The sequence below is a fragment of the Mesocricetus auratus genome, unplaced genomic scaffold, assembly GCF_017639785.1.
Source record: "Mesocricetus auratus isolate SY011 unplaced genomic scaffold, BCM_Maur_2.0 Super-Scaffold_100003, whole genome shotgun sequence".
In the NCBI taxonomy this organism is placed as follows: Eukaryota; Metazoa; Chordata; class Mammalia; order Rodentia; family Cricetidae; genus Mesocricetus; species Mesocricetus auratus.
Window position 1 is genome coordinate 50699078 of NW_024429188.1, and position 26488 is coordinate 50725565.

A 26488-nucleotide genomic window follows, 5' to 3' on the forward strand; every position below is an offset into this window, starting at 1 on the left:
CCCAGGGGTTCTCAGGTTAGGGAGAGACATGAAAGTGACACATTTCTTAAACATGTCAGTGACTGTAAACAGGTCTAGGGAACTCGTTGCTCTGAAAGGGATCTTTGAAATTCTTCATCAGGTGAGAAGTTTCTAATACCTTTTCAGGCCTAAGAATAGTCCCAGAGTGGGTCATGGAAGCTGGGCAACCTCCAGACAATGTGCTACACCTGATCAGGTCATACAAGTGAGTCATGGGCTCTACCACAGGACACAAAGACACAGTGTACTTGGGAACCTTAGAATGCTAGAAGACCGGGATACAGCTGTCTATCTTGGCGCGATGGCGCTGAGCAATGCACTCAGCAATCCACGCAATGTTGTGATATTCCTGTTCCTCAAGCTTCACAAAGGCATAAAAGACACCAAAAATGGAACTGGTTCTTGCGGGCCAACTTGGTCACCTTCACCACATGCTCAAAGATTCAGTCCCCCAGGGTCTTGTTGCTACCTGTCCCCTCAAAAAGCAGTTTGTATTCTGGGTAGCAATCAGTTACATTCCCGACCTTTTCACAGTCATCAGCGTGAGACAGCTGAGCCAAGTCCTCAGGGTAGAGTTGGCCACAGTATGGAAAGGGATTGAGATGGTCCTCTTTGAACAGCTCTGTGCCAAAAGAGTTGATGGTAACGATGAAGGTGTGGCAGTCTGCTTCAAACTCTAAGACACATGGCATCAGCTCTGGTCCCACCCAATAGTGTGCAGAATTTGTAGAAGGACTCCAGAAAGGCCTTGTAAGTAGTATTTTGGATTATCTTGATGTTCATCTCATCGAAGTCCTGCTTTGAGATGCAATCCTGGAAAAAAAGCTGCCAGGGGAATATCCACCAAAATGGCACTGTAGAGCTCTGCAGGTGCCTATGTGACGTTCATGCCTCCATCTGCTCAACGTTGTCTAGTGGGTGGCACTTGGGCACAAGTTCTGCAATTGAACGCTCATGCAATCTGCCTGTGATGAGCAGGATCATATTGGCAATCATGTAGTTATAAGTAATGGAGTCCAGGACCGCTACCTCCACTGCAGTCAAGTTGTTTTTCCAGGAGCTTTACTTTAATATGAAAAATGGCTACTTAAAGTGATTAATATGTGACCTGAAGGCCAGAGTGCTCAGTCTGGCAGACTGTCTCAACCTGGAGCAGCATCAGACGCTCAAGGACTTGAAGCTGAACCTGCAGAGTACAGATTATGGCAACTTCCTGGTCAATGAAGCATCACCTCTGACAGTGTCAGTCATCGATGACAAGCTCAAGGAGAAGATGGTAGTAGTGTTTGACACATGAGAAACTAATGCATTTTAAGTTATCTTTTTTTTATGAGACAGGATTTCTCTGATTGTTTTGAAGGCTGTCGGTCCGGCCTGGCCTCGAACTCACAGAGATCCGCCTGCCTCTGCCTCCCGAGTGCTGGGATTAAAGGCGTGCGCCATCACTGCCCGGCTTGCATTTTAAGTTATCTTAAAATAAAAAGAGCAATGTAAGATCTCTGAGACTTTTGTATATGACCATTTGAAATTAATAGAAAAGTTTCACTTGAACATGTTTTTATACTTTTCACTTGTACTTTTTCCTAAACTTAGACCACAAGAAATGGCAGGGCCGTAGGAAAACCAAAATTCTGCATTGAAATATGATTTTTGAAAAAGACATTCATCAATAAATCTAGAAAGCTATTTACATTTTTCTTTTAGTGTTCAACATAACAATTCTACATTTGGAACAAAGTGTACCTTCTTAAGTACACCTTACTAGCAGAGATTTATGAGGTAGGGATGTCTGCTGGGAAACCAACTTGTTCAAATAAGGTTTCACTTGGGCAATTCTAATTATTACAGAAATAAAAGTTCTATTCCCGGTTGTTAATGCCTCAACTTTTTCCTCTATATTTTAGACCTTTAGTCATTTTGCTGGTCAGTTCTTTCGATAGGCAAAACCACCACCATCACCACCACCAATAACAAAAACAACCAGCCAAACAAACAAAATAAAAATAAGACAGCAAGTGGAAGTAGTTTTCTTATGTTAATGACTCTAATAGATGAATGAAGCTTGATGATTATTTATGGATTTCATGTATCCCTCATGATTCTTAAGTACCGTAAAATCATATGATAACTGTTTTTATAATCACTATTGCCGTATAAATGTTTGAGATACTGCATTTAAAGGAAACAACATGGGTGGCTAGAAAATATATAAGCTACATTATGGAAGATAAACATGGCATTATATATTTGGATGGGTTTTCTATAAGCAAGAGATCAGATTATGTTCTGAGAAGAAAAGTAATTAGATAAAGACCAGTAAAGTACCTTTTGATATTAAATCTGATTAGAGAAAAAGAGGGAGACAATTGGGCTTCTTATATATTCAAAACACAATGATATTTGGTGTTGCACATTAGTAACATTTAATGACAATGGATTTATTTATAACAGGCAAACAACACCTAGACTGTATTAACTTGATGACAATTAAGCAGTACCTGGAAATAACTTACTTAGCCCTATCTTAAGGAGTCTAAAACTGAGTGTGACAGCAATGAGTACTTGTATTTTAGTATGATATCTGAAAGCTTTGACAAGACATATCAGGAAAGCAGGGACAAGCTACTTTAATTATTGAAAACACAAAATGTTTTCTCATTAAATGTTCTGAATTAGTCAGTTTTCCATTACTAGAATGAAATACTTAAGATAGCAACCTCTTAAAAAAAAAGGTTTATTTAGCTCACAGTTTGGGACATTCAAGGGCACAATGTTCGCATTGCCTCAGTATGGAAGAGGAAGCTTGTGTGTGACAGACACATCATGGTGGATGACAGTGATGGAAGCCTTTGTTGGAGTAAGTAAATTCCACCTTGATATATGAAGCAGGGGCCAGGCTTGCTCCATTTATAACAGCCCTCTGCCAAGGGATTCTCAATTTTCTTTGTGACCTGGGCTGAAGTACACTTCTCTTCTATTTGCCCTTGTGTCACAAAAAAGGGAAGTGGGGGCATTTGAAGGTACTTAAAGGTATGCTTTGTAAAGAAAGCTTTATTGGAATACAGTAACTTCTAATCGTTTCTGTATTGTTTATAACTGATGTGAAACAATCTTTGTACACTCTAAATATGTATTGCTCTCATTGTTAATAAAGAGTTGATTGGCCAATAGCTAGGCAGGATTTTCAGGGCAGGGAGAATGCTGGGAAGAAGGAGCAATAGATAAATAGAAACGAGTTAATTTAAATTATAAGAGCTAGTTAGTAATAAGCCTGAGCTATCAGCCGGACATTTACAATTAATGATAAGTCTCAGTGATTATTTGAAAAGCAGCTGGTGGTACGAGTTGGCACTCCGACCAGCAGTGGAGGAGTGTTCCCCTATCTCCACATCCTCTCCAGTATAAATTGTCATTGGTGTTTTTGATTTTAGTTATTCTGACAGGAGTAAGATGGTATCTCAGAGTTGTTTGATTTGCATTTCCCTGATGGCTAAGGATGTTGAGCACTTTCTCAAGAGTCTCTCAGTCATTTTAAACTCCTCTATTGAGAATTCTCTATTTAGTTCTGTGCCCCACTTTTTAATTGGAGATTCCTCAGGAAAATGGGAATCAGTCTACCACAAGACCCAGCAATTCCACTCTTAGGCAAATACCCAAATGATGCATATTCATACAACAAGGACATCTGTTCCACTATGTTCATAGCAGCATTATTTGTAATAGCCAGAACCCGGAAGCAACCTAGATGCCCATCAACTGAATAGAGGATAGAGAAAATACGGTACATTTACACAATGGAGTACTGCTCAGTGGGAAAAAACAATGGTATCCTGAAATTTGCAGACAAATGGATGGCACTAGAAGAAACCATTCTGAGTGAGGTAACCCAGTCACAAAAAGACAAGCATGGCATGTACTCACTCATATATGGATTTTAGGCCTGAAACAGGGGAGTGTCAGCCTACAATCCCCAGCCAGAGAGTCTGGGAAACAGGGAGGACCCTAAGAGAGATATGCACGGTAACCCAGAGAAGGGGAACAGGACAGAATCTTTTGAGGGAACTGGGGGCACGGGGAGGTGAGGAAGCTGGGATTGACATGTGAAGCAAACTTGTTTCTAATTGAAATTAAATAAAAAATTAAAATACAATAAAAATAATTTAAAAAAAGGATTCAAAGCACTATCAAGAGGGATAAATTCTTACATTTAAGTTTAAGTGAAATTTCTCTAAAAATATCCATAAAGTATAAAAAAAACTAAAAAAATGAAAACAGAAAAAAGTAAAGCGGCTGGCGAACAGAGCTGATCATGGTACCAACGAAAAACTCCACCTATGTAACTTCTCTGACTCTATAAAGGCAGAAACAAGTAGTTGTGGAAAAGACCAGTGGGTCAATAGAGTTTTAGCATTACCTGCTCTGGGAAAAGGTTTTGAGCCATTGACTAGGCTATCTTAGATTTCTTCTTCCTGTGATATTCCACACAACTATGAAAATAATACATACTTTACAACTGAATTCTATGCATAGAACTTGTTTCTAATTCATGCAATACCTCTCCTTTACAAACAATTTGACTTTGCTCTTCATTTTTTGTGACTAGTGTAAAACAGGTATGATTTTAAAAAACATTAGAGATTTTTCTATTACTTCTTTTAGTTTTGAAATTATAATAATAAACTTACATCATTTCCCTCTTCCCTTTTCTTTGTCCAAGTCCTCCCATATACCCCTTATCATCTTACACTATTTTTTGCTTGCTGTTTTGAGACAGGGTTTTGCTATATGACTCAGACTAGACACAAACTGTCTATGTTGCCCAAACTGGACTTGAATTCACAACCCTCCTGTGTTAACCTCCAACTATCTGTAAATAAAGCATGTGCTATTATACTCTGATTCTATTTTTTGATACAGAGTTTTACTATATAGCCAGGATATCTTCACACTAGCTATGGTCCTGTCTCACCTCCCTGAATGCTGGGATCATAGGCATACACTGTTACAAGGATCTCACTAGAGGTGACCACTCAGACACCACGTCTTTATTCCAGTTGGCTGGGATCATACCCAAGTGTTCAGGGACCTACTTGTGACCCATGGGCAGAGACCTTGTCTAGGCATGACACATAGCAGCTTCACAGGATGCTTTGCAGAGTAAGCAGTTTGAAGTAAGCAGCTTAACAGAAGCTAGGATAAGTGGTTAGCTGGAGGTTAGCTGGAGGGAGTTCCATCCAAACAGGCAGCTAAGATTGACAGGTAACTGGAAGGGGTTCAGCAGAAACAGGCAGTTTTAGTAAAGGCTAAGATAAGTTATCTAGGACATCCTGACCTTTGATACCTAGAATAGAGCTGGGTAGTTTTCCATGGGATTCTCCATTAAGGAGATCAGATTCTAGTTAAACCTGGAAACAGCCTCAGCAAGAATACAAGATGGAGGAATCTTTGCACTGTCTTGCCCTGTCACACCACCACCATACGAAGTCATATGATTTTAAGCATTGTAAACAAGCCTCATGATGTAGCATCTAGAGACTCCTATGATTAAAATAAGGAGAAAAACCTATTTGGGAACTTTGATGTCTTATGTCAATGGAATGACTTATAAAAGAAATACTAGCAACATATTACAGTGTCATGATAAGTACAAAACATATTTTGTACCATGAACAAAATACAACATGGGCCATTGCCAGTAAGCCATCATATGCACTAGCAGTAATCTCTCCATCCTCTATTACACACTCTAACCCAATCCCTGATTCGACTTGATGCATCTGAACTGACAATACTACCCTGAAACCAGTTTGGGACTACAGCGCTCTACACAACTCCAGACCAATGAACTGATACAGTGCACCTTCTACAATCTGGCCAGAGCCTTAGACAAGAGCTTCTATCCAGGTTAGAACTTCAGTCAAGAACTTCAATCAAGCATCTGCTGCCAAACAGAGACTGGGTACAAATGTTGTAGTCCATCCGCTGGAGACTTTCGTTACACTAACATTTTCTTCCTACAGGATCCCATGAAGTTATCATCGTACCATTTCAGCAGGAAGTAATTCTGAGAACACTACGCCCCCTTTCCCTATTGTTGACATCACACCTGTTAGAGTTAGTTTTCAATGATTTAGGGTTGGGATTGGAAGGAGGTGTTGAAACTTGGGCATCTCTTTCAGATAAGTTTAGGGTTTAGATGGGATAGACATACTTATGATAGGATATAGGTAGATTACAATTTGTTTATCATCTTCTATGTATATATGCTTTATATATGTTTGAGACATTTTGTGTATTGACACAATTTAGTGTTGTTTTAAGTCTAACCTTTGGTTCTCAGCTTTCTTGGTTTCTCACGTAAGTAATTTCTCCCTCAATAAAATATCATAGGACATCCCTATTTTGTGTAGCTTAATATTTCTGCATTAAATCCCCAGATGGAAGAAAGCACTAAGTTATCTTAAAATTCCATGGGGTCAAGACCATGTTCAGGAAACTCACAGCAACAGCCGATCTGAGCAAGTTGGAGCTCACAGACTCCAGATTGACAGCTGGGGAACATACATAAGACTGAACTAGGTCCCCTGAATGTGGGTGTCAGTTGAGGGGCTTGGGCAGTCTATGGGGCTGCTGGCAGTGGGACCATGATTTATCCCTAGTGCATGAACTGGCTTTTTGGAGCCCATTTCTTATAGTGGGGCACTATCTCAGCCTAGATACATGGAAGGGGGCTTAGGTCGGGCCCCAAATGATGTGACAGACTTTGATGATTCCTCCATGGGAGGCCTCACCCTCTCTGAGGAGTGGATTGGGGATGGGCTGGGGAGATGGGGGGGGCATGGGAGGATGGCAGGGAGAGGGAACTGTGATTGGTATGTAAAATAAGTTTGTTTAAATAAAAAGATAACTAAAATTCCATAGATCTGTATATTATAGAATTTCAGGAGAATACAGCATGTGGGCTTTTATGGCTGGTTTCTCCTTCCTTCTTTCTTACTTCCCTTTCTTTTTCCAATACCAGCATTCCATCAGCAGTACATGATGGGCTGGTACTGATGGTGCTTTGAGCAGCTGGGGACAGGGGATAAGGAAGTTTCTCCATTCCAAGAAGATGGGAATAGTCATAGTGATGAATGGTGGAGTGAGCTGAGGGTTAGATAGAGCTAAATCCAAATGGAAAGACACTACTCAGTAGAAATGTCATGGGTACACCACCCAGGCCTGGCCGAAGGGCCAGGACCAACACAATTATTCCCCCTTCACATTCTTTATGAACATTCTGAATCAATTAAGAAATATATAAAAAACTTGCATACATATTAGAAAAGATCTCAGAATTCTCATCTATGTACCACAAGTTGCTAGACCAAAGTATTAAAGGACAGATTTACACATTCCTCAATTTTTTATTAATTTTTTAATTTAAATTAGAAACATGGATGCTTCACATGTCAATCCCAGCTCCCTCTCCTACCCCTCCTCCATAGTCCCTCCACCAGCCCCCTCAAGCCCCCCATCCAATCCCCACATCATTCCCCAGGAAGGGTGAGGCCCTCCTTGGGGGATCTCCAAAGCCTGTCATTTCATCCAGGGCAGGACCTAGGCCCTTCCCCATGTATCCAGGCTGAGAGAGCATGGCTCCATGTGGAATGGGCTCCCAAAGATCATTCATAAACTGTGATAAACACTGATCTACTACCCAAGGCCCCAGTGATTTCTGTGGCCTCCTCACTGAGACTACTTTCATGGAGTCTGAATCAGTCCCCTGTTGGCCTCTCAGCCATCAGTCTGGGATTCAAGAGCTCCCCCTTATCCGGTCAGCTGTCTTTGTGGGTTTCACCATCATGGTCTTGACACTTGTAAAGCCCATGTATACTGCTTTCCGTTAGCAAAACTCATAATGAAACCCAACAGCCCAAGCTTCCCACAGTCCCAGAGACCTTGAGCCACAAGTGGCCCTGCCAGATGACAGTGGCTGCGGTTGCAGCTTGGCACAGCTGGAGAACAGACAGCTGAAATACAACAAAAAGGGAAAATATCTTTGATTTAAACTGTGGCATTAAATAAAAGAATCGAAAAGGGTGGTAGCATGCAGCTCTGCCAGCTAGGCTGGGCAAAGCAGGGACCCGGGTGACCTTGGAAGCTGACTCCCCAGAGTGATGGGAACCCGACTTACTAGAAAGCTGCATTTCAATGGTGATTAGTTTCTTTGATTTAGTGTGTTTACAAGGTTAATCAGCGCTGCGCTGTGTAGTTGTGATCCATTCTTTTTCTATTATCAAATAATTATATGTAGGGCTGTAACGTAACTGCATTTAATTTTTTGAGAGTGTTTAACAAAGCAATTGCGCTTCTCTGTTCCCACCAGCAGTATATAAAGGTTCCAATTGTCCACATTCCTGCCAATATTTTCATTATCTGCTTTTTGATTACTGCCATCCTAGTGAGCATGGAGTGGCAACTCACTATTGTTTTGATTTGCATTTCCATAATGGTTAATAATGCTGAACATCTTTTCATGTGCTTATTTGCTCTTTACATATCTTCTTTGGAAATTTTCTACACAGTTCTTCCTCCTATTTTTATTGGGTGAAATCCTGGTTTGCTTTCTATTGCTGTGATAAACACCACAACCACTTCCACTTCCATAGCACAGTCCATCACGGGAGGGGCTCAAGGCAGAAACCTGGCTAACATAGCTGGCTAGGCCCTCCCACATCAATCATTCATCAAGGAAATGCCCTCCAGACGTGCATGCCTCCTGGCAATCTGATGGAAACATTTTCACAATTGAGGTTCCTCTTCCCAGGTAACTCTTTCTTATGTCAAACTGACAAAAAACTAACCGGGACATGTGACTTTTTAGAGTTGTGTTTTTTACACATCATTTATATATCTTATAAACAGTCTTGTATAGTATATATGAGTTACTTTTTTCCCATTTCTAGGTCTGTCTTTTTACATTCTTAACAGTATCATCTAAAGCACAAAAGTTAATTTGTGAGACTGGAGAGACAACTCAGACAATAAGATGCTACTTTGTAAACATGATGACCTGAGTTTAAGCCATGTTTTTAAGCTTGCAATCCTAAATCTTGGAGGTGGAGACAAAAACGTCCATGGGGTTCACTGGCCAATCAGACTAGCCTACTTATTAAGATCTGGATCAACAAGAGACCTTGCTCCACACTAAAAAGGTAGACGCCATCTTCAGAACAACACTTGAAGTTATCTTCTAGTTAGCACATGTACCTATACACACATGTGCACTCCCCCATGCAAACACATGCAGACAACATCCATGAACACACAAAATTAATTTTGGTCACCAATTTTTCTTTGGGGTATATTTTACTGCTGGTGTCACATGCACAAAATCATTGCTTAACCCAAGGTCATGAATATTTTACTCACATTTTCTTCTAAGAGTTTGTGGTTTTGGCACTTACATTTTAGTTTCTGATCTAGCCTGACAAAATTTCATCCATTATATTGACACTACCTTCATTCTTTTGCAGTAGATATGCAGTGTCTGGCACTTTGTTGAAGAGTACATTTTTTTTCTTGTGGAATGCTTGTGACAACTTTTGTCAGAAATCAATTTGCAATTAATGTGAGGGTTTAATTTTGGATCCCACATTCTATTACAGTAATTTCTATATTTCTAGCTATACACCAATACCATATTTTGCGAGTAAGTTTTGCAGCTAGGAAGTGATGGTTCTCCAACTTTCTTTTTGTACCCTAAATGCTGTAACTAGATCCTTCAGGGAAATACTTAACAGAAACCATTAAGTAGACAAATAAATAAACAGTCTTGTTCCACTCCCTACTTAGGAGCTCAGAATTTAGCTTTTCACCACTAAGGAAGATGGAATGCTGGCTCAGCGGGTAAAGGTTCTTGTCATGCAAGCCTGGTAACCTGAGTACAATCCCTATAATTTATGTGAATGTGGAAGGTGAGAACTGACTCCACAAAGCTGTCCTCTGCCCTCATCATGTACACACACTCAATACTAATAAATGAATACGTATCCAGGGACTGGAGGGATGGCTTGGCAGTTAAAAGCACTTGCTGTTCTTCTAGAGGTCACTTTCTGGCACTCACATCAGGCAGGCAGCTCAAAACTGCCTGCCACTCTAGCTCCAGGGGATCCAAACCCTCTTCCAGTCTCTGTAACAACCCACACATGTACATACTCATAAGTAATAAGAATAAATCTTTAAAAAGTTTTTAAGTATATTTTTATGATCCTTATCAGGTTAAGAAAATTTCTTCTATGCCTAGTTTATTAAGCACTGTTTTCAGAAAGGGTGTTATATTTATTAAATACTTTTTCTGAATTTGCTGAAGTGATCATAAGAATTTGGTCATTTATTCTATTAACATCATTTATTTAAATGATTTTTAGATGCTAGATTACTTTGCAGAACTGAAATAAACACCACTAGGTATGTTGTACCATCTTTTTGAAATGTTATAGGACTCTGCTTTGAGTTGAATTTGCAATTTTCCCCCAGAGTCTCCTGTTTTAAATGCTTGTTACCTCACTCATAGTGCTATTTTGGGAGACTGTGGAACATTTAGGAAGTGGGGGACTAGTTAGCAACAGGTCACTAGGAGCAGGCCTTTGAAGGTTATAGCTTGGCCACTGGTCCAGACACGGAGTTCTGTTCTGCTACAATGTGAATAGTCACATACTCCCGCTGGCACAATGGACTGAAATCCAGTGCAACTGTGAGCCAAAATAAACTTTTCAGCTGTTGTTTCTGTCGTGTATCCTACTCACAACAATGCAAAAGTGACACAGGCTCATTTGATAGTACTTTTTGGGTAATTTCTGTACTTATTAATGTTAGACACTATTTCGTGTGTTTTCTTTGGTTGTGTATCGGAATAACAGAATGAATTGTGAAGAACTCTTTCTTTTGTAGTTTTGGGCAAGTTTTTGAAGTATTGGTATTAATTAATGCTTCTTTAAATGTTTGGTGGAACTCAGTGATGAAGCTGTCTAGGCCTTGCTTTTCTTTGTGGGCAGTTTCCATTACTCAATCTTCATTTGTTATGAATCTGCACATATTGGATATTTCTTCTTGCATCAGTGTCTTCTTACTTACACTGTCTGATTTCTTCCCATCGCTCCTGACTCTGGCGACTATTTTCATTCTTTGCCATTCATTTAAATTCCACACATGAGAACTGTTACACAAAAAATAAAAGATCAAGGGCCTGATATTGGGGTTCAAGCTGTAAGCTGAAGATTAGTAAAGCAAAGCAGTCAGCCACTAGTTCTTACCTTCACCTCAGACTGAAAGGGGTGATCCTGTCTTCATGAGCTCTCCATCAAGTCTCAGACTGCTGCCTCTACTCAATGTGGCTGGAGACTGAATCCCTGAGACACTGGGCTCTTGTCTTGTATATGCTTCTCTAGGGCTGGGATTAAAGGAGCCTTTACTCTTTTAAACTGATTCACTCTAATGTAGCCCTGGGTGGCCTTGAACTCACAGATATACATCTGCCTTTATCTCCTGAGTCGTAAGATTAAAGGTGTGTGATACCATCACCCAGCTTCTATAGTTAACTAGTGTGGCTGGATTTGCATTCTGATACTTCAGGCAATCTTTAGTAAATCACAAATAATATATCATCACAGAGAACATGCGCTATTTTTATTTGTCTCTGGTTCATTTAAGCATATGGTTGTTCTATAAGTTCACTCATGTTATAGCAAATGGCAAATCATGAAGTTTAGAAAAAAATCACTGTTTTTTTAAGTAGGTTTCTCTTCTGTTTCATTAACTTCTGCTCCAATACTTGTTAATTCATTTGATTGCTTATTTTGTAATATATAATTTATTAAGATGGAAGTTTATTCACACCAAATTTAAAAATACAAGCATTCAAAATTATGAACTCTCCTGAACCAAGAAGTCTTGCTGAATTTGATCATTTTCATTATTCTTGGAGTATTTTCTAAATTCTCTTTCTTGCCATTTCCTCTTTGGCCTGTAAAGTACATTGCTTAATTTCAATATATTTCAGAAATCTCTAAGTTTTTCCTTAATGCTGATTTCTAATTTCATTCTTATTGTGGCCACAGAACATTCTTTATAAGTTTTCAATTTACTGAGGTTTGTTTTATGTACTACCGCTTGTCCTATGTAGAAGAATGTTCCATGTGCATAAGGATGGAATCTATTGGCTTGGGGTAGAGTGTTCAGTTAGCTGATTCAGTGTTCCGATTATGAAATCACTACTGGTTATTGTTGTAAAGTATACTGTCTGATATTAGGATAGCCACTCAAACTTTCATGGTAGATATTCACATGGAATACTTTCCTACCCTTTTAACAAATTTAGGTAGCATCCCTCACAGATGACATACAGATGGACCTTGATATTTCAAACTAATTGGCAATCTCTACCTTGGTATTTGATTGACTTACTAGTTACTGATATTGTTCAGTAAACATATAGATTTTGATTTTTCTATATGCTTTCTTTTTAAAAAATTAATTTCCTCTTTTACAGAATTCTTTACTATTCCATAGACATTGTCTATCACAGCACCTTATCCCTTTAATGGTGTTTTAAATATATGTTTAGAGTTACTTTCTTAGTTTTATTCTAGGATTTCAATATACACTATAACTTGAGAATGTACATCATAATTACACTAAGTATTCTGAATGAAATAAAATGCATCTCTATATTGCTCCTTTAAACACTTTTTATACTGTTATACGTACACATTGGTAAGTCAAAAATCAATACAACATATTAACTTGCTATGTAAGATGTATGGCTCTCTCCACTTGTTCCTATAGATCTGAGATGCCATTAATAGCTTACTCTTAGACAGCTTTAGTTTCCCTCCCAACAAAAGAATGATATAGATTCTCTTATAAGCCAAGGAAAGAAAGACGAAGAAACATGTTACAGTATCTTCTTTAAGAAGCTACAAGACTGCCTTTACTGGTGCTGTTCATTCATATCTCTTGCAGGTCTGTTAACAATATATTTTAATGCAAGGTATCTGGAAACATCTTGATTTCATCCTCATTTTCAAATGATAGTTTTGGGTAAAATTACAGGTTATATTCTGTCTTTTTATTCTTTGAAAATTGCATGTATGTATACAATGTATTTACTTCCTACCTCCAATTCCCACCAGACCCCTTTAACTAACATGTCCCCCTCCCCACTCCATAACTTTCTCTTTATAACCCAATTAACACTTCCCATATACCCATGGATATAGGGCCATTCACAGAAACGTGGACAACCTACCAGTAGCCTTACTCCCCAAGAAAAATTACTCTTCCTTCCAGAGTAGTCATTGTCAATAGTTCACTGACTAGGTGTGGCCTCAGGATCCCCTCCTGTATCCATGTGGGAATTTGGATGGACTTAACCTTGTGAAGATAAACACAGTTTCTATGAGTTTATGAGAGCAATGGCCATATCATATCCAGAAGAGAGCATTGCACAGCTCTCCTCATCTTCTAGCTTACATTCTTTCCAAGTCCTTTTCCACAATGTTGTGAGCCTTGCATATGTGTGTGTTTGTGTGTGTGTACGTGCAGGGGATGGTGGAGTTTTCTTTTTTTTTAAGACATCCCATTTAAAGATGAGTACTCATCCACTTATTCTCAGTATTTTGACTAGTTATGAATCTTATCAATCACTGACCACTGAAAAAAAGAAGCTTCTCTGACCAAGGCTGAGAACAACACAAATACCTAGAAGGCAGTTTGACAAGAGTATCCACTTAGCAGAACAACAATAGTAAGTTCCTCCTAGGGTCTATTATCTTAACTAGCCATAGGCTTTTGTACAAGTCTACAGTATCTGGCATGAACTCCTTGTGAAGTGGGCTTTAAATCTAATTAGAAGGTAGTTATTTCCCTCCATACAAGCCATGTCTCTACTGGACCAGTGGACACATCTGTATATCCTTGATTGAGCCTTCTTTCTAGCAATTTGAATGTCAATATTCTGTCTTCTGGACTTCGTGAGCCTGGCCGAATCTTGTTATAAATCTGGGATTTATTTGTATGTGATGACTACTGTTCTCTCACAGTCCTACTACTTATTGACTGTTATGTCCTCCATGTTTGGGCCACATCCTGTTGTTTGCTTTTGTGTCTTACATTTTTCTTGTAAACTGGGTATTTTAGACTGACACCTATGGCAATTATAGAAACTAATTTTTTCCTTGAGGATTTGTAGTTTCCCCAATGTATGTGCCTAACCTTTCCAACCCCTAAACTGACGGCTCCCAGAAACTCTCCCTCTTTCATTTCTGTTTTACGTTCTGTCTGTTCTGCTTCTGCCAGCTCCTCTTAACTCAGCAGTTCTCAACATGTGAGTCTTAACCCCTTTAGGGGTTACATGGCCCTTTCACAGGGGTTGCATATTAGATATCCTACATATCAGATATTTACATTACAATTCCTAACAGCAGCAAAATTACAGTCATTAAGTAGCAGCGACAATAATTTTATGATTGGGGGTCACCATAACATGAGAAACTGTACTAAAGGGTTGCAGCATTAGGAAGGTTGAGATCCACTGCCCTAACTGAACTTCTCCAAGATCTCCACTGCTTGTGATAATGCCTTTACCAAAGGAGTTCTTTCAAATGAAGTCAGTTCCCACAGGTGGAGCTATGGAGTTCTTTGCCCTAATCACATGCATTTCCCCTTGACCAGAAATTCTGCAACACTGCACTGCCCTGGAACAAGGCCAATATTGTGTGCATTTCTTCCCTATGAGTAAGCTGGAGAAGAAAAAATTAGCATCTTGCTCTTACACATGGAAAAGCTTCTACTCAACTGTGGTTTAAAGGTACACCCCAACTTTTCAGGTGTTGAAAAGTTACTGGTATTGGTGTTGGAATCTTTGGGAGGTAAAATGAGATCATGATGTTGGGGTGTCCATTGACTTTGTAAGAGATGTGAGCTAGCATGCTTCCTCTGTTTCCACTTATGATACCATCTACTATGCTATGATACAGCAAAAGGGCACACATCAAACGCTGATCAGATGTTGGCACCATATGATTAGCACCATAGGCAAATAAAATTCAAATGTCTACAGCTTACTTGCTCATATTTTCCTATAGCAGCAGAAAATAGGCTATGACACACGTAAGTGGGGAAAAGACAGGATGAAGATAAAAACTGCAGCCAGCTCTCAGGGCCAGAGTAAAATTGCAACTTCAAGTTGGGAACTGGGTGATGAGGAAGACCCACGTACCCCTAAGACATGTCTTTACCATACCTGCTCAGAGCAGAGTGCCCCGGGTAAAGCTTCCAGCATAGAGCATATGGAACATAACATTTCTTAAAGGCCACAGTCTCTTGCTATTCTTAAGATTAGACCATCTTAAATGTTTCTCCATTTCCTATAAGCCCTTAGGACATTTTCAGAAGCTATCAATAGACTATTTTTTTCTTTCAAGTAACTTTAAAACAGATTTCTGTATATTTTTAAATTATGTGCATGCATGTGCGTTTGTGTGGGCATGTGCGCATGAGTATAAATGCTTTCAGAGGCCAGAAGAGGGTGTTGTATTTCTGGAACTGGAGTTAACTGCCTGGTGTAGGTGCTGGGAACTGTACTCGGGTTCTCTGAAAGAGCAGGTATGTGTTCTTAAACACAGAGCAATCTCTTAAGCCCTTACAACAACTTTTTAAAAAGCAGTTAAATGGTTGCTTCATTGGGGGAGTAGGCCTGTGGAGGTCCATAATTCTTCATTCTCAATTCTGACCCTTCGATTTATTTTCAAATGTGATTTCTCAGTGGAAATATGGTAGAACACAAGTACTGATTATAAGCAACTGGGGTTTTTATTCCTGCTTAGCCTCTAGTGGAGCGTGTTCTCATTTATAGAATGAGAAAAATATATTAAATGACCTTGAAAGCCCTTCCAACTTTAAAACCTTATGAAAAAGAAACAGAAAGACACCAGTGAACACTTTACTGTAGCTATATGAGAACATGAAATATGGAAACAATCTGTATTTTTTTAATCCAATCTGTTTTTAATTAGAACACACACTTCATTTCCAATTCTACCTAGCTAATCAAAATGCAGGCAAGACATTTCTCCACCCCAAGGTTCCCTTCCTAATCATTACAACTGAGAAACTGGGGACAAGTAAGAAACTAGGGACTTTTCACTGGCTGGCCATCAAAAATATGGCAGCTTAATGCTAAATAAAACCACTATAATTTGTCACCATTTTACCTACATTACAAACTCTGCAAACATTTACTTTCCTACTGAAAAAATGCCAAGCTTTTCACCTGCTGTCTAAAGCTGCAAGGTCATATTCCCAGAGTGCTTAGTAATTACCTGTGTTTATTCCAAGTGTATAAGGGACAAAAATGTCAGTTTCCCTGGGCATGCAGAAAAGTTATTCTTATCAGACACTCATTTCTAGGCACAAAGCATGTTTATTCAGCAATGACTATCTGCACAGGTTGCTATAAACAAGAGAAGTGTGGTAAGGTGAACCCTTGGCTGAGGTGCTTTGTTGTAATCAGCTTTATCCAGAATGTCTCACTCAATTTTGTGATTTACCATACACTTTACATTCCAAATGAATACACCCAGAGAAAAGGAATTTTTCTATAATTAACACAATCTGTAATTACAAACATATTTAAACACTTTTAACTGATAATTCACAACAGAATATCCTGTAATCAAGTTACAAGTTGAGGGAATTAGGAATATATATGGAAAATGTTGCTACTTGGTGATATATCCAGCAAGTAGGAAGGACAGGAACAAGATGGCAGTATGGAAAAAGTGATCTAGAAATAAGGAATCATACAGTTTTCAAATACCTGGGCTTTAGAGCAAAACAAGTTTTAAAAAACAGTCATCCTCATAAAATTAGATTTGTCAACATAGAAGGGAAAGTCAGAATATTCATCTTAAGGTATATAAAAGGTGCAAATCCCTGCAAGCTATGCCTATCTTGAGACTGTTCGTGTTCAGATGTGAAGGTCTCCCTGATTATCACAAGTGACCCTGGCTTGAGCTGTTAAACATTCCCAAATGAGTCCATCTGCACAACAAGACAGTTCTATGTTAAGGATGAGCAGTAAGGCATCTGGCCCAGTTTTTAAGATTCCCAAATTACCTTGGCTTCAAGTTAACTTTTGTAAACTGGGATTTCCTTAGGAAGAAAATAAATTTTTTAATCCTTAAAGAGATGTAAGAAATGAACCCCCATTATCTTACTCTATTTTCAGAGCTCAAATTTTAAAATTATTCCTCCTAATACATTAAAACATTGCAGCAACACTGATTTTTTAAAAATTTATAAACATTATCCTTTTGTGTAATTATGTAATATTGTGATGTAAAATTAGTGCATTATATTTAAATGCCCTTTTCTTGGCATTTCCCATGACTGAATCATCCCAGAAAGCTTCTCTTTCGTCTTCAGCTGTCTATTATTTCCCTCTATAGAACCACCTAAAGATGATGTAGTTTTTAAAAAGATGTCTTAAGACTTAGTTATGGCCTCTACACTAATTGTCTTAAATTTAGTTTTGTTAGTTGAAAGATAGGTTAATGACTACAATTGCCTAGGTACCACCGGCAATCATATGAAAAGAAAAGTTTCAAAATCTTAGTTGGAATAGTATCCCTATCCTGCAAATATCCCTACTTTCTTGGGGGTAATGTTTCCTCTATTTCACTAAGTAACTTGCTTTGAACACTGCTACATACACTTCAAGAAGAATTCTTAATAATAATAATTATATTCTGGTTCTTTGTGTAACTGAGTTTCATCGTCTCCATTAGCATTGATGCAAATGTAGGAATTAATAACGATGCAAAATTTTTATCTAACTTTAATCACATCTGCAGTAATGTAACTGATTTATTCAAAGGATGTGCTTCTTCCCCCTTGAAAATAGCACCGCTATCTACATCCTGAAAGCAAGAAATACCAACAAAACAAAACCCAGTTTTCAGTCCATAACACACTGCAGTGTTACCTTCAATTTTAAAAGTAAGATCCTGCAAAACTTACTTTGGTATCAAAGATTAACTGATATACTGGCCTCAGATTAGCAAACTATTATATAACAGAAGATTTTTATTTATCAATATCAATAATACAAATCAAAAAATATTAACCTCTCCCACACTAAATTATCATTTAAAACACATTAAAACTATAATGTAACAAGCAGTTTAGGACCTTTCCTGAGAAATCAAGCCACATTACATATGATTATGTGGCCATTCATGAGATACACACATGTTTCAAAATGTATGAGTATTATCACACAAATTAAATTCCTATTGACACAGAGCAGAACTTTTTGTTTTCTTTTTCAGTTTTAAGAGAAAGGGTCTCACTATATTGCCCAGGCTAGTCTCAAATTTCTGGGTTCAGTCTCCTAATACTGGAACTCCAGGTACACAATGCCTAGTTTAAGAGAACATCTTATGTGGATGTATATCATCATTTTAATAATAATTTTTAACAGGTAAAATGTTTTTCTAAGTAAAGCTTGACTATATCACTTAGTTTCTTTTTGACATTAGATTTAACAGAACTCATTATACTATGAATAAGTAACAAAAATCCTTACAATAAACATAGCAATTCTGAAGTGTCAATATAGGTTAAGAGATCTGGTCATCTAAAGAGTATACCTAGATATGTAATCCTTTCCTATTTACCAAATGTTTTTAATAATTTTAAGTGGACACTGACTTATATACACGTATTATTAGCATGTACACAGACATACACATGTGTGGATGTACAACATCCTATTTACTTACTTCTTTGTATAACTGCAGATAGCAAAAGCAGTACATTTAAGATAGAAACAGGAAAGACCATTAACTCCCTAAGCTTTAGGGATCCTTCCTAATATAACAGCTCTCAAATGACATCAAGGTTTCTGAGACTTTAAATAAAATTTAACAAATTTTGGTCCAAAACAAAAACTTGGGATTAAAAATAAAATTCCAATCACTAGAGAAGAGTTGCAGGGGTGATTAAAGATAATATTCTATACACCAATTCCCCTCAAAAGGACAAAATAAAAATTCTTATTATAGGTGTCCAAAAGTAAAATGTCCAACATATAAATACAGTTCATTTTGGCTAAGTTCCAACTTTAAATGTGTTTGCAAACTAATTTTCACATTGACAAGGAAGTATAATTGGAGAGAGGAAAGAGAAGAACCTACATTCTTCTCTTTATATTCCTACTTAATTTTAAGAAAAAAAAAACACTCTCCCTACAACTTGTGAGCATAAAGGAGGTTTTAAGAACCACATACATTTGGAAACCATTCTACTTCATCTGGTTATAAGACTTCAAAAACAGTTACAGGGCAAAATCAAATGGTAAAAAAAAATGCACTGAGCATAATCGGGGCAGGAACAAGAAATATAATTTGGGGATAATTATAGATGTCACATTCAAAAGATGTTGAAAGGCAAAATCAAACTCTCCTTTAAATATATCTTATTTAGTAGGATTAAAAGAATGGGAATGTATGATTTACATTTTTATGAACTAGTTTTGCCTCAGTGCAAATGTGTATTCCAAAACCAAACAAGACAACAAAAAGACAAGAAAGTGTCTTGTGTGCCTTAGCAGGAACAATTGCCACAGCCTTTCACACTGTTAATAATTTCTTCTTGGAGCTTCTTCCTTTCCTCTTCTTTGGAGAGACTTTGTTTCTTTGCATCCCATCCGAGGTTATCATGGTTCTGTGCACGGCTGCTCTGTGTATGCCACATCTCTGAATAGATACTGCTAGAGTTAGCAAGCAGACCATAGTGGGTACCACGTTCAGCTACCTTCCCCTAAAAAGTAAACACAAGGTACATGTGGAGCAAGGTTAGTTAATCAGAATAATACCTAAAACTATCTAGTAATTTAGAAGGAAAGATTTGAAGGACCTGTTTTCATTAAAATAGCTCTTCTAATTCCTCATTCATTACCCCAGTGGGGAAAAATATTTCTTCATTGCTGAACTACTCACAAACAAAAACTATGAGATTCCCAATACCACAAACACCATTTTACATAGAGAGAAATAAAGCTTTACTGTTTTATTTTTCATTCTGAAAGGCATAAAGAGAAGATTAAAATTCTAAAGAGATGATATTTTCTGTAATCAGCAAATGTTCAAATAAACAGCATTGTTATTTATATAGGGATTTAAAAGATTTAAAAACAATATTGTTACATCCATGTGAATTTTGAAATAAAATTTCATGAAATACAGAAGACTTCATGAAGATGAAGTTTACTTCTTCCAGTAGCTCTTTTTGTTAACAATGCCTATTATACACAACATTGATTGATTTGGCATGGATTCCAAACTCTGCTCCAGAATGAATTTGTATCTTGATAGCTACTGTTAAATACGATGGGAGACTTGTTTAGTTTCACTTTCGTACTTGCTTTGTCTAACTTTATATTTATTTTCTCTCATATATGTATATATATGTGCAATAAGGATATTTTGCCTATATATAAAATCACAGTATTTTTGTCAAACACTGTGAGTTTTATATATATATACACTAATGTTTATATATGCATATGTATGTATAAATAAATATATATACATATATATACCAATTATATTATACTCCCAAATGTTTCATTACTATATATCTTTTAAAAGTAAGGAATAATCTTACATGCCTGACATAATTATATCATACCCAAGAAATTTAGCAATGACATAATACTCTTATCTAACATATACTTCATTTTCAACTTTTAGCAATTATTATAATGATGCCCTTTGTTTTTTCCATCTAGGATGTGAAGAAAACCAACATACTGACTTTAAATAGTTTTCCTTTTCTAAAAAATATTTTATTTATTGTGTACACAGCCTTCTGCCTACAGGCCAGCAGACGGTACCAGATCTCATCCAAGGTGGTTGTGAGGCATCATGTGGTTGCTGAGAACTGAACTCAGGACCTCTGGAAGAACAGTTAGTGCTCTTAACTGCTGAGCCAACTCTCCAGCCCCAACAGTTTTCCTTTTTAAAGAACAGTTTATTGAGTACAATGCAAAGGAGCTGTGGTCTGAGCAGTAACAAGAATACTCCCTCCCTCCCTCCCTCCTTCTCTCTCTCTCTATGGCATTGACATTTCTCAAATGTCCAGGCCTTAATGGTTTATAGTTTTTTTTTATAAAGGGTGCCCTTCAGTTTGGAATTATCTAGTTGTTCCTGATTATTAGGTCATATGGGGTCAGAGATGGCTCAGATATTAAGAGTTCTTCCTTATCTTTCAGTGGACCCGAGCTGGATTCTCAGTATCCACCTTGGGCGCCACACAATGGCCTGGAAGTCCTGTTTTAGAGGATTCAAGAACTTCTTCTAGCCTCTCCTGACACTAAACTCACATGTACAACCCCCATATCCCACAGACCCACACAAATACACATAACTAAAAATGAAAAAAATAATTTAAAAAGGGTAGTATGTCTTCAATGCATCATCAGAGCAGGAGGTAAGGAAGTCAGTTTGTTCCATTACTGGTAGGAAATTTGATCTTATGGTTAAGGGTATCTACAAATTTCTCTATTTAAGCAATCTATGGGTTTTACTTTCAAACTGACTGCATAATATATTCCTCAATAGTTTTTATCAGCCATGGATGACTGTTTTCTAAAACAATTACTGCAATGGTGGTTGTAAAATCTGATTTTCTAAATTTATCATTCCTTCTACAGGCTGGCTGGTGGTATTCTTAAAGAAGGGCTTTTCTTTTCTCCTTGGCACTCTTGTTTTAAAAGTATTATCATGGATGCAGAAATTAGTTTTTTATTCAGTATGTTACAACTCATTAGTGCCATTATTCATTTTACTGCTCTAATTATCCCACATTTGGCCAGTGGGAGGTCATTCAAAGTGGTTCCTGTGTCCTTGTGACATGTGTTCATTAGTTTCCCTGCCCCAGATCAGCTTTTATCGAAGAAGGTTTGGTTCCTTTTAGTGAGAAACAGTAATTTAGTGCCAGAAATCTGTGTGCTGGGAATGCTCATTACTTTTAGACATTCATTGCTCCCAGGCTTTTTCAGTAGACAGAATACTTTTCATATAAGAAATGTATATGGATAATTCTGTTAAAACATAACCTTGTGAGAGTCCTCCTTTCCTCTGATTGTTTTTACTTGCAACTTTCTTCTCCCAAGTAAGATGCTGCTCAGTCTTACATATAGAATAATTTCAAATGGGTATTTCCATAAAATTACCAACTCTTTCCTTTGGATTATTTATCTTTATAATCCATTTGTGTATTTTTTAAAATACACAGGGAAGTTATTAAGTAGGTAGATTAGAAGAATTTATCCTAATTATATGATATAACAAATATAATATTTATATTTAATATCCTGGTTAGGTTTTTTGGTCAACTTGACACAAGCTTGGGACAGGAAGAAGGAACCTGAATTGAAAGAATGCTTCCTTAATATTGGCTTGTAGGCATGTCTGGAGGGCATTTACTTGATCAATTAAGTAAGGCCCCAGCACACTGTTGGTGGTGCCATCAATGGGCAGGTAATCCTTGGCTGTATAAGAAAGCAGGTTGAGCAAGCCAGAGGAGGTAAGCCAGCAAGCAGTATTCCTCCATGGCCTCTGCATCAGCTCCTGCCTTAACTTCTCTAAATGATAGACTGTAACTTGTAAGCCAAATAGATCTTTCACTCCCCCAAGCTCCCCCAAGTTGGTTTTGGTCAGTGTTTTATCATAGCAACAGAGAAAAAAATAGGACATTTAATAAGAGTAATAGTTGGAATATTACATTAAAAAATTACATGGATTGGTTCTATTCTTGTTGTGTGGTTATCAATGTGACAGTTTTGCTTCCTGTTAGTGTTTAATTTTTATGTTTTTGTATCCTTGATTTATTTTGCTTTGTGTTTTTAGTTAGTACACAAAATAATGAGCTTCACTGGACATGTTAGTAAATATATTTACTCTCTTCCACATTCTTCCCTCCAACTAGTCCTCTTCAGCCCATCAAATAGTAATGTTCCTTCTGTTTTCATACCATGTCACTATGTTTGGGACTGTGCATACATACATACATTCACGCATACACACACACACACACAAATACATGTGTGTATACAATTTTTAATGTATAAAATAGACCAAAAGCAAAAGAAATGTAAACATATATTCAGGAAGATCTTATTTGTTCATGTCTTGCAAACCTTTTTCATCTCTATCCTGTAGACAGCAATTTTTTTAGTTTCTATTTTAACCTTCCTGAATTTTTCTTTGGAAAAATAAGCAAATATACATATATTCTTCCCCTTATCCTTCTTGCAAAAGATGGTACACAACATGTCATTTGCACTCCACTTTTTTCATTCAATAATATATCCTGGAAATCATGCCATATGCTTCCTTTTCTTTTCTGAATAGCACCTGTCAATATTTTAGAAATGTTTGGTTTTGCATAACTTGTAGGGATATTATATTTTAAAATATTTCTTACAGCTCTTTTCATTGTTTATATATTTTATTGAACTCCTTTCATTCTGTTTGCTTTAGAGATCTTCAGTTATTCTCTTCTAATACCAAAGAATGGAACATTAAAAGGCCAACCGGAGGCTATGTGCATGGGAATTGCCTTTTCAATGGGCATGATTTGTGATAGGTTCATCATTTGGATACCTGGAAGCTCCAAACATTGATATTCTTTTGAGGGTTACTTTGGTTTTTCTGGAGAAGAACCCTTCCATTATTTGCTGATGAAGGAAGATAATGGTAGAAATAAATAACTATTTGGTAAATTCTTGCTAAAGCTGGGAAGGGGGGTAAACCAGGGGTAAGAAAAAGTCTTGAAAACTGTCTTAACAGTAATGGGAATTGAACCCAGGGCTTCACACATGTTACTACTAAGCTATATCCCAAGCCCTCTTTTACATTTTTATCTTGAGGAAGGGTCTTACTAAGTTACCTGGGCTCAGCTTCCTAGCAGCTGGGATTATAAGCTTGTGTCTTCAGGCCTGGCATCTATTTCTTATATAAACATGAATTCTGATATTTTCAGCCTCATACTCACCTTCACGTTCCATAATAACCTGATATAGAAGTACTGATTAGAAGAGAAAGATAATGATGGAAAAGGCTCTGGATATGATACGAAAAACTGAATAGTGTTAGAAATAATCAAGTACTATAAGGGGAAAGAGATCACTACAGACAGGAGTAAAGGACAATTACTAAAAATTTTCAAATCTGTCAATTACAATAATGATGCTGAGAAAATTTTAATAATAAGCTGGTATAGCATTTCCCTCAAAAGTGATTTAAAAAAAGGATTTTTTTACTTTACCTATAAGGAAAACAAACTATAACTGGTCATGTTTAAAAATGATCGTTTCAATTTAATTGTAATCTTTAAGACATTAAGGTTATATATAGCATGAGAACCATGAAAATGCATCAAAGACAGTGTACAAAGATCTATTAAGAGCAAAAATGAATGCAGAAAAATTATTTTATATAGAAAATATGCTTCTATATTGAAGAACTAATACTTTCCTGATCAAACATTTGCTTTTAGTACTTTAATAAAGAGTGAGCTAATATAGTTTCTCCTTCTTGAAAATTTCATGTATTATTTCCTACAAAAGTGACTAAAACCAGAATACTACTAGGATTCAATCTCATCTAAAGAACACAAATTCTGTAATACTTAATTAGATGCAATAATAAAATTTTGGGTACCTATAGCTATTTCTAATATTCCTCAAATACTATCATTTTTTTCCTTTTAAGGCTTCTATTTCTTTTATGAGTTAATACACATACATAAAATTTACTGATTACTTTGACCACTGCGCCTTCTCTTGTCTTCCTTTCCCCCCTGTTAAACCTCCTCCTCCCTATAAGTGCATTTCCTACATTCATGTCCTTTTGTTTTGTGATCCACTGATTTTTACCAGGACAGTCTATATGACCATTCTTTAGAAACAGCCACTGGAGTCTGGTGAGTTCACCTAGGGTACACAAGTGAAGACAGTGACTGCCCTCTCAGAATCCATAAGTAGTCAATAGTTCCTTGGAGAAGGATACGACCCTGTGACTCCATCCTGTATTCATGACTTGACTGCTGACTAGCTAGCTCAGTTTTGTGCACACCCAGAAAACAGCATTTCACAGCCTTTTTCCCTATCTTCTGCTTTTTGTCCCCTCAACCCCACCATTCCTCCATGTTCCCCAAGTATTAGAGGGAGTGGTACAAACTGATGTTTAGGGCTGAACAATCAACTGTCAGTTATTTTCAGTACTTGGAGCAGTCACGAGTTCCTACATTCACTGCCTATCATTGCAGAGAGAAACTTCTCTAACTAAGGCAGAGTAGCAATGAATACTAACTTTTCAAGTTCATCTCTTACCTGGCTCAGGACAATGATTTCGTCTGCATCAACCACAGTTGACAATCTGTGTGCAATGAAAATAGAAGTTCTGTGCTTGACCACATCTCTCATGGCACCAAGAATAGTCTACAAGTTTGAGAAAAGTAGGAGAAAACCAAACCGGAGCTCTTATTAGGTTAATGTAAATTAAAACAATCCTATCTTTCCTAAAGGAACTTAGGAATTTTTATCAGCACTAAATTTTTTACCTCTAATACTTACTAAGAGAAATAAAAGGAAGAAAAAACAGAAAAAAATAGGAAATAAACATAAGTAGGATATAAGAAAAATATCATTTATATAGACAGCATGTCACTAAAATACCTGGGACAAGGATATTATCTTCTATGTTTTAAAAAAGACAAACTCTAGTGATATGAGGCGCATAGGAGCATAGTCATATATAATCCTATCAGTAAGAACAAAATGAGGAGGTACTCAAATGATAGGATGCAGAGAAAACAAAACAAAACAAAAAAAACCTCAAAGAAAGACAGGAGTCTAAAAGCACAAAGGAACATTAGTTCTTTCTTAGTTCAAAGGCAAAACACATCCAAGTACTTTCAACTTGAGGAAGCCCATTTTTCCCAAAAGCATTTTGAGTTCTTGCTTGTTTTTTGAGACAGGGTCTCAGTATGTACCCATGGCTGGTACAAAACTTACTATGTAGATTCAATTAGCCTTAAACTGCTGTAATTAAAGGTGTGCCTGTCCACATTTTGAGTTCTTAATGAATTCTAGAAAGTAGATTTTGTATACTGCCTATAAAGTGTAAGACATATGTATTCAATTATCTTTAGAAACCTGGGCCTAAACAGAGCTAGTTGGATAGAGAAACAGTGTGGGTAATGGGGATATACTCACTGGCTTCCCATAGGTATTTCTAAACACTGCATGTTTTAAAAGCATAAAATTACCGGGAGAAACTGTTTTCTTAAAAGGAGACCTTATGTTTTACTAGGATGTTTGTAGGGATTCTCTCTCCTTTCTTACCTATAAAAA

The 26488-nt window shown here is 37.2% G+C and overlaps 1 protein-coding gene and 1 pseudogene across 1 annotated transcript in view; both read right to left on the bottom strand.

Moving 5' to 3' along the window:
- Positions 1-286: 286 nt before the first annotated feature.
- LOC101839968 lies at positions 287-1272 on the bottom strand (annotated as a pseudogene).
- Positions 1273-16466: 15194 nt separating this feature from the next.
- Positions 16467-26488, bottom strand: part of Abcb7 (ATP binding cassette subfamily B member 7) — a 128348-nt gene continuing 118326 nt past the window's right edge. The window contains exons 15-16 of the mRNA XM_005086534.4: positions 25466-25573; positions 16467-19887 (exon numbers count right to left, since the gene is read on the bottom strand). Of these exons, the coding sequence (XP_005086591.1) occupies positions 19672-19887; positions 25466-25573 (324 nt within the window). The 3' untranslated portion in view covers positions 16467-19671. The remainder of the gene's footprint in view (positions 19888-25465; positions 25574-26488) is intronic.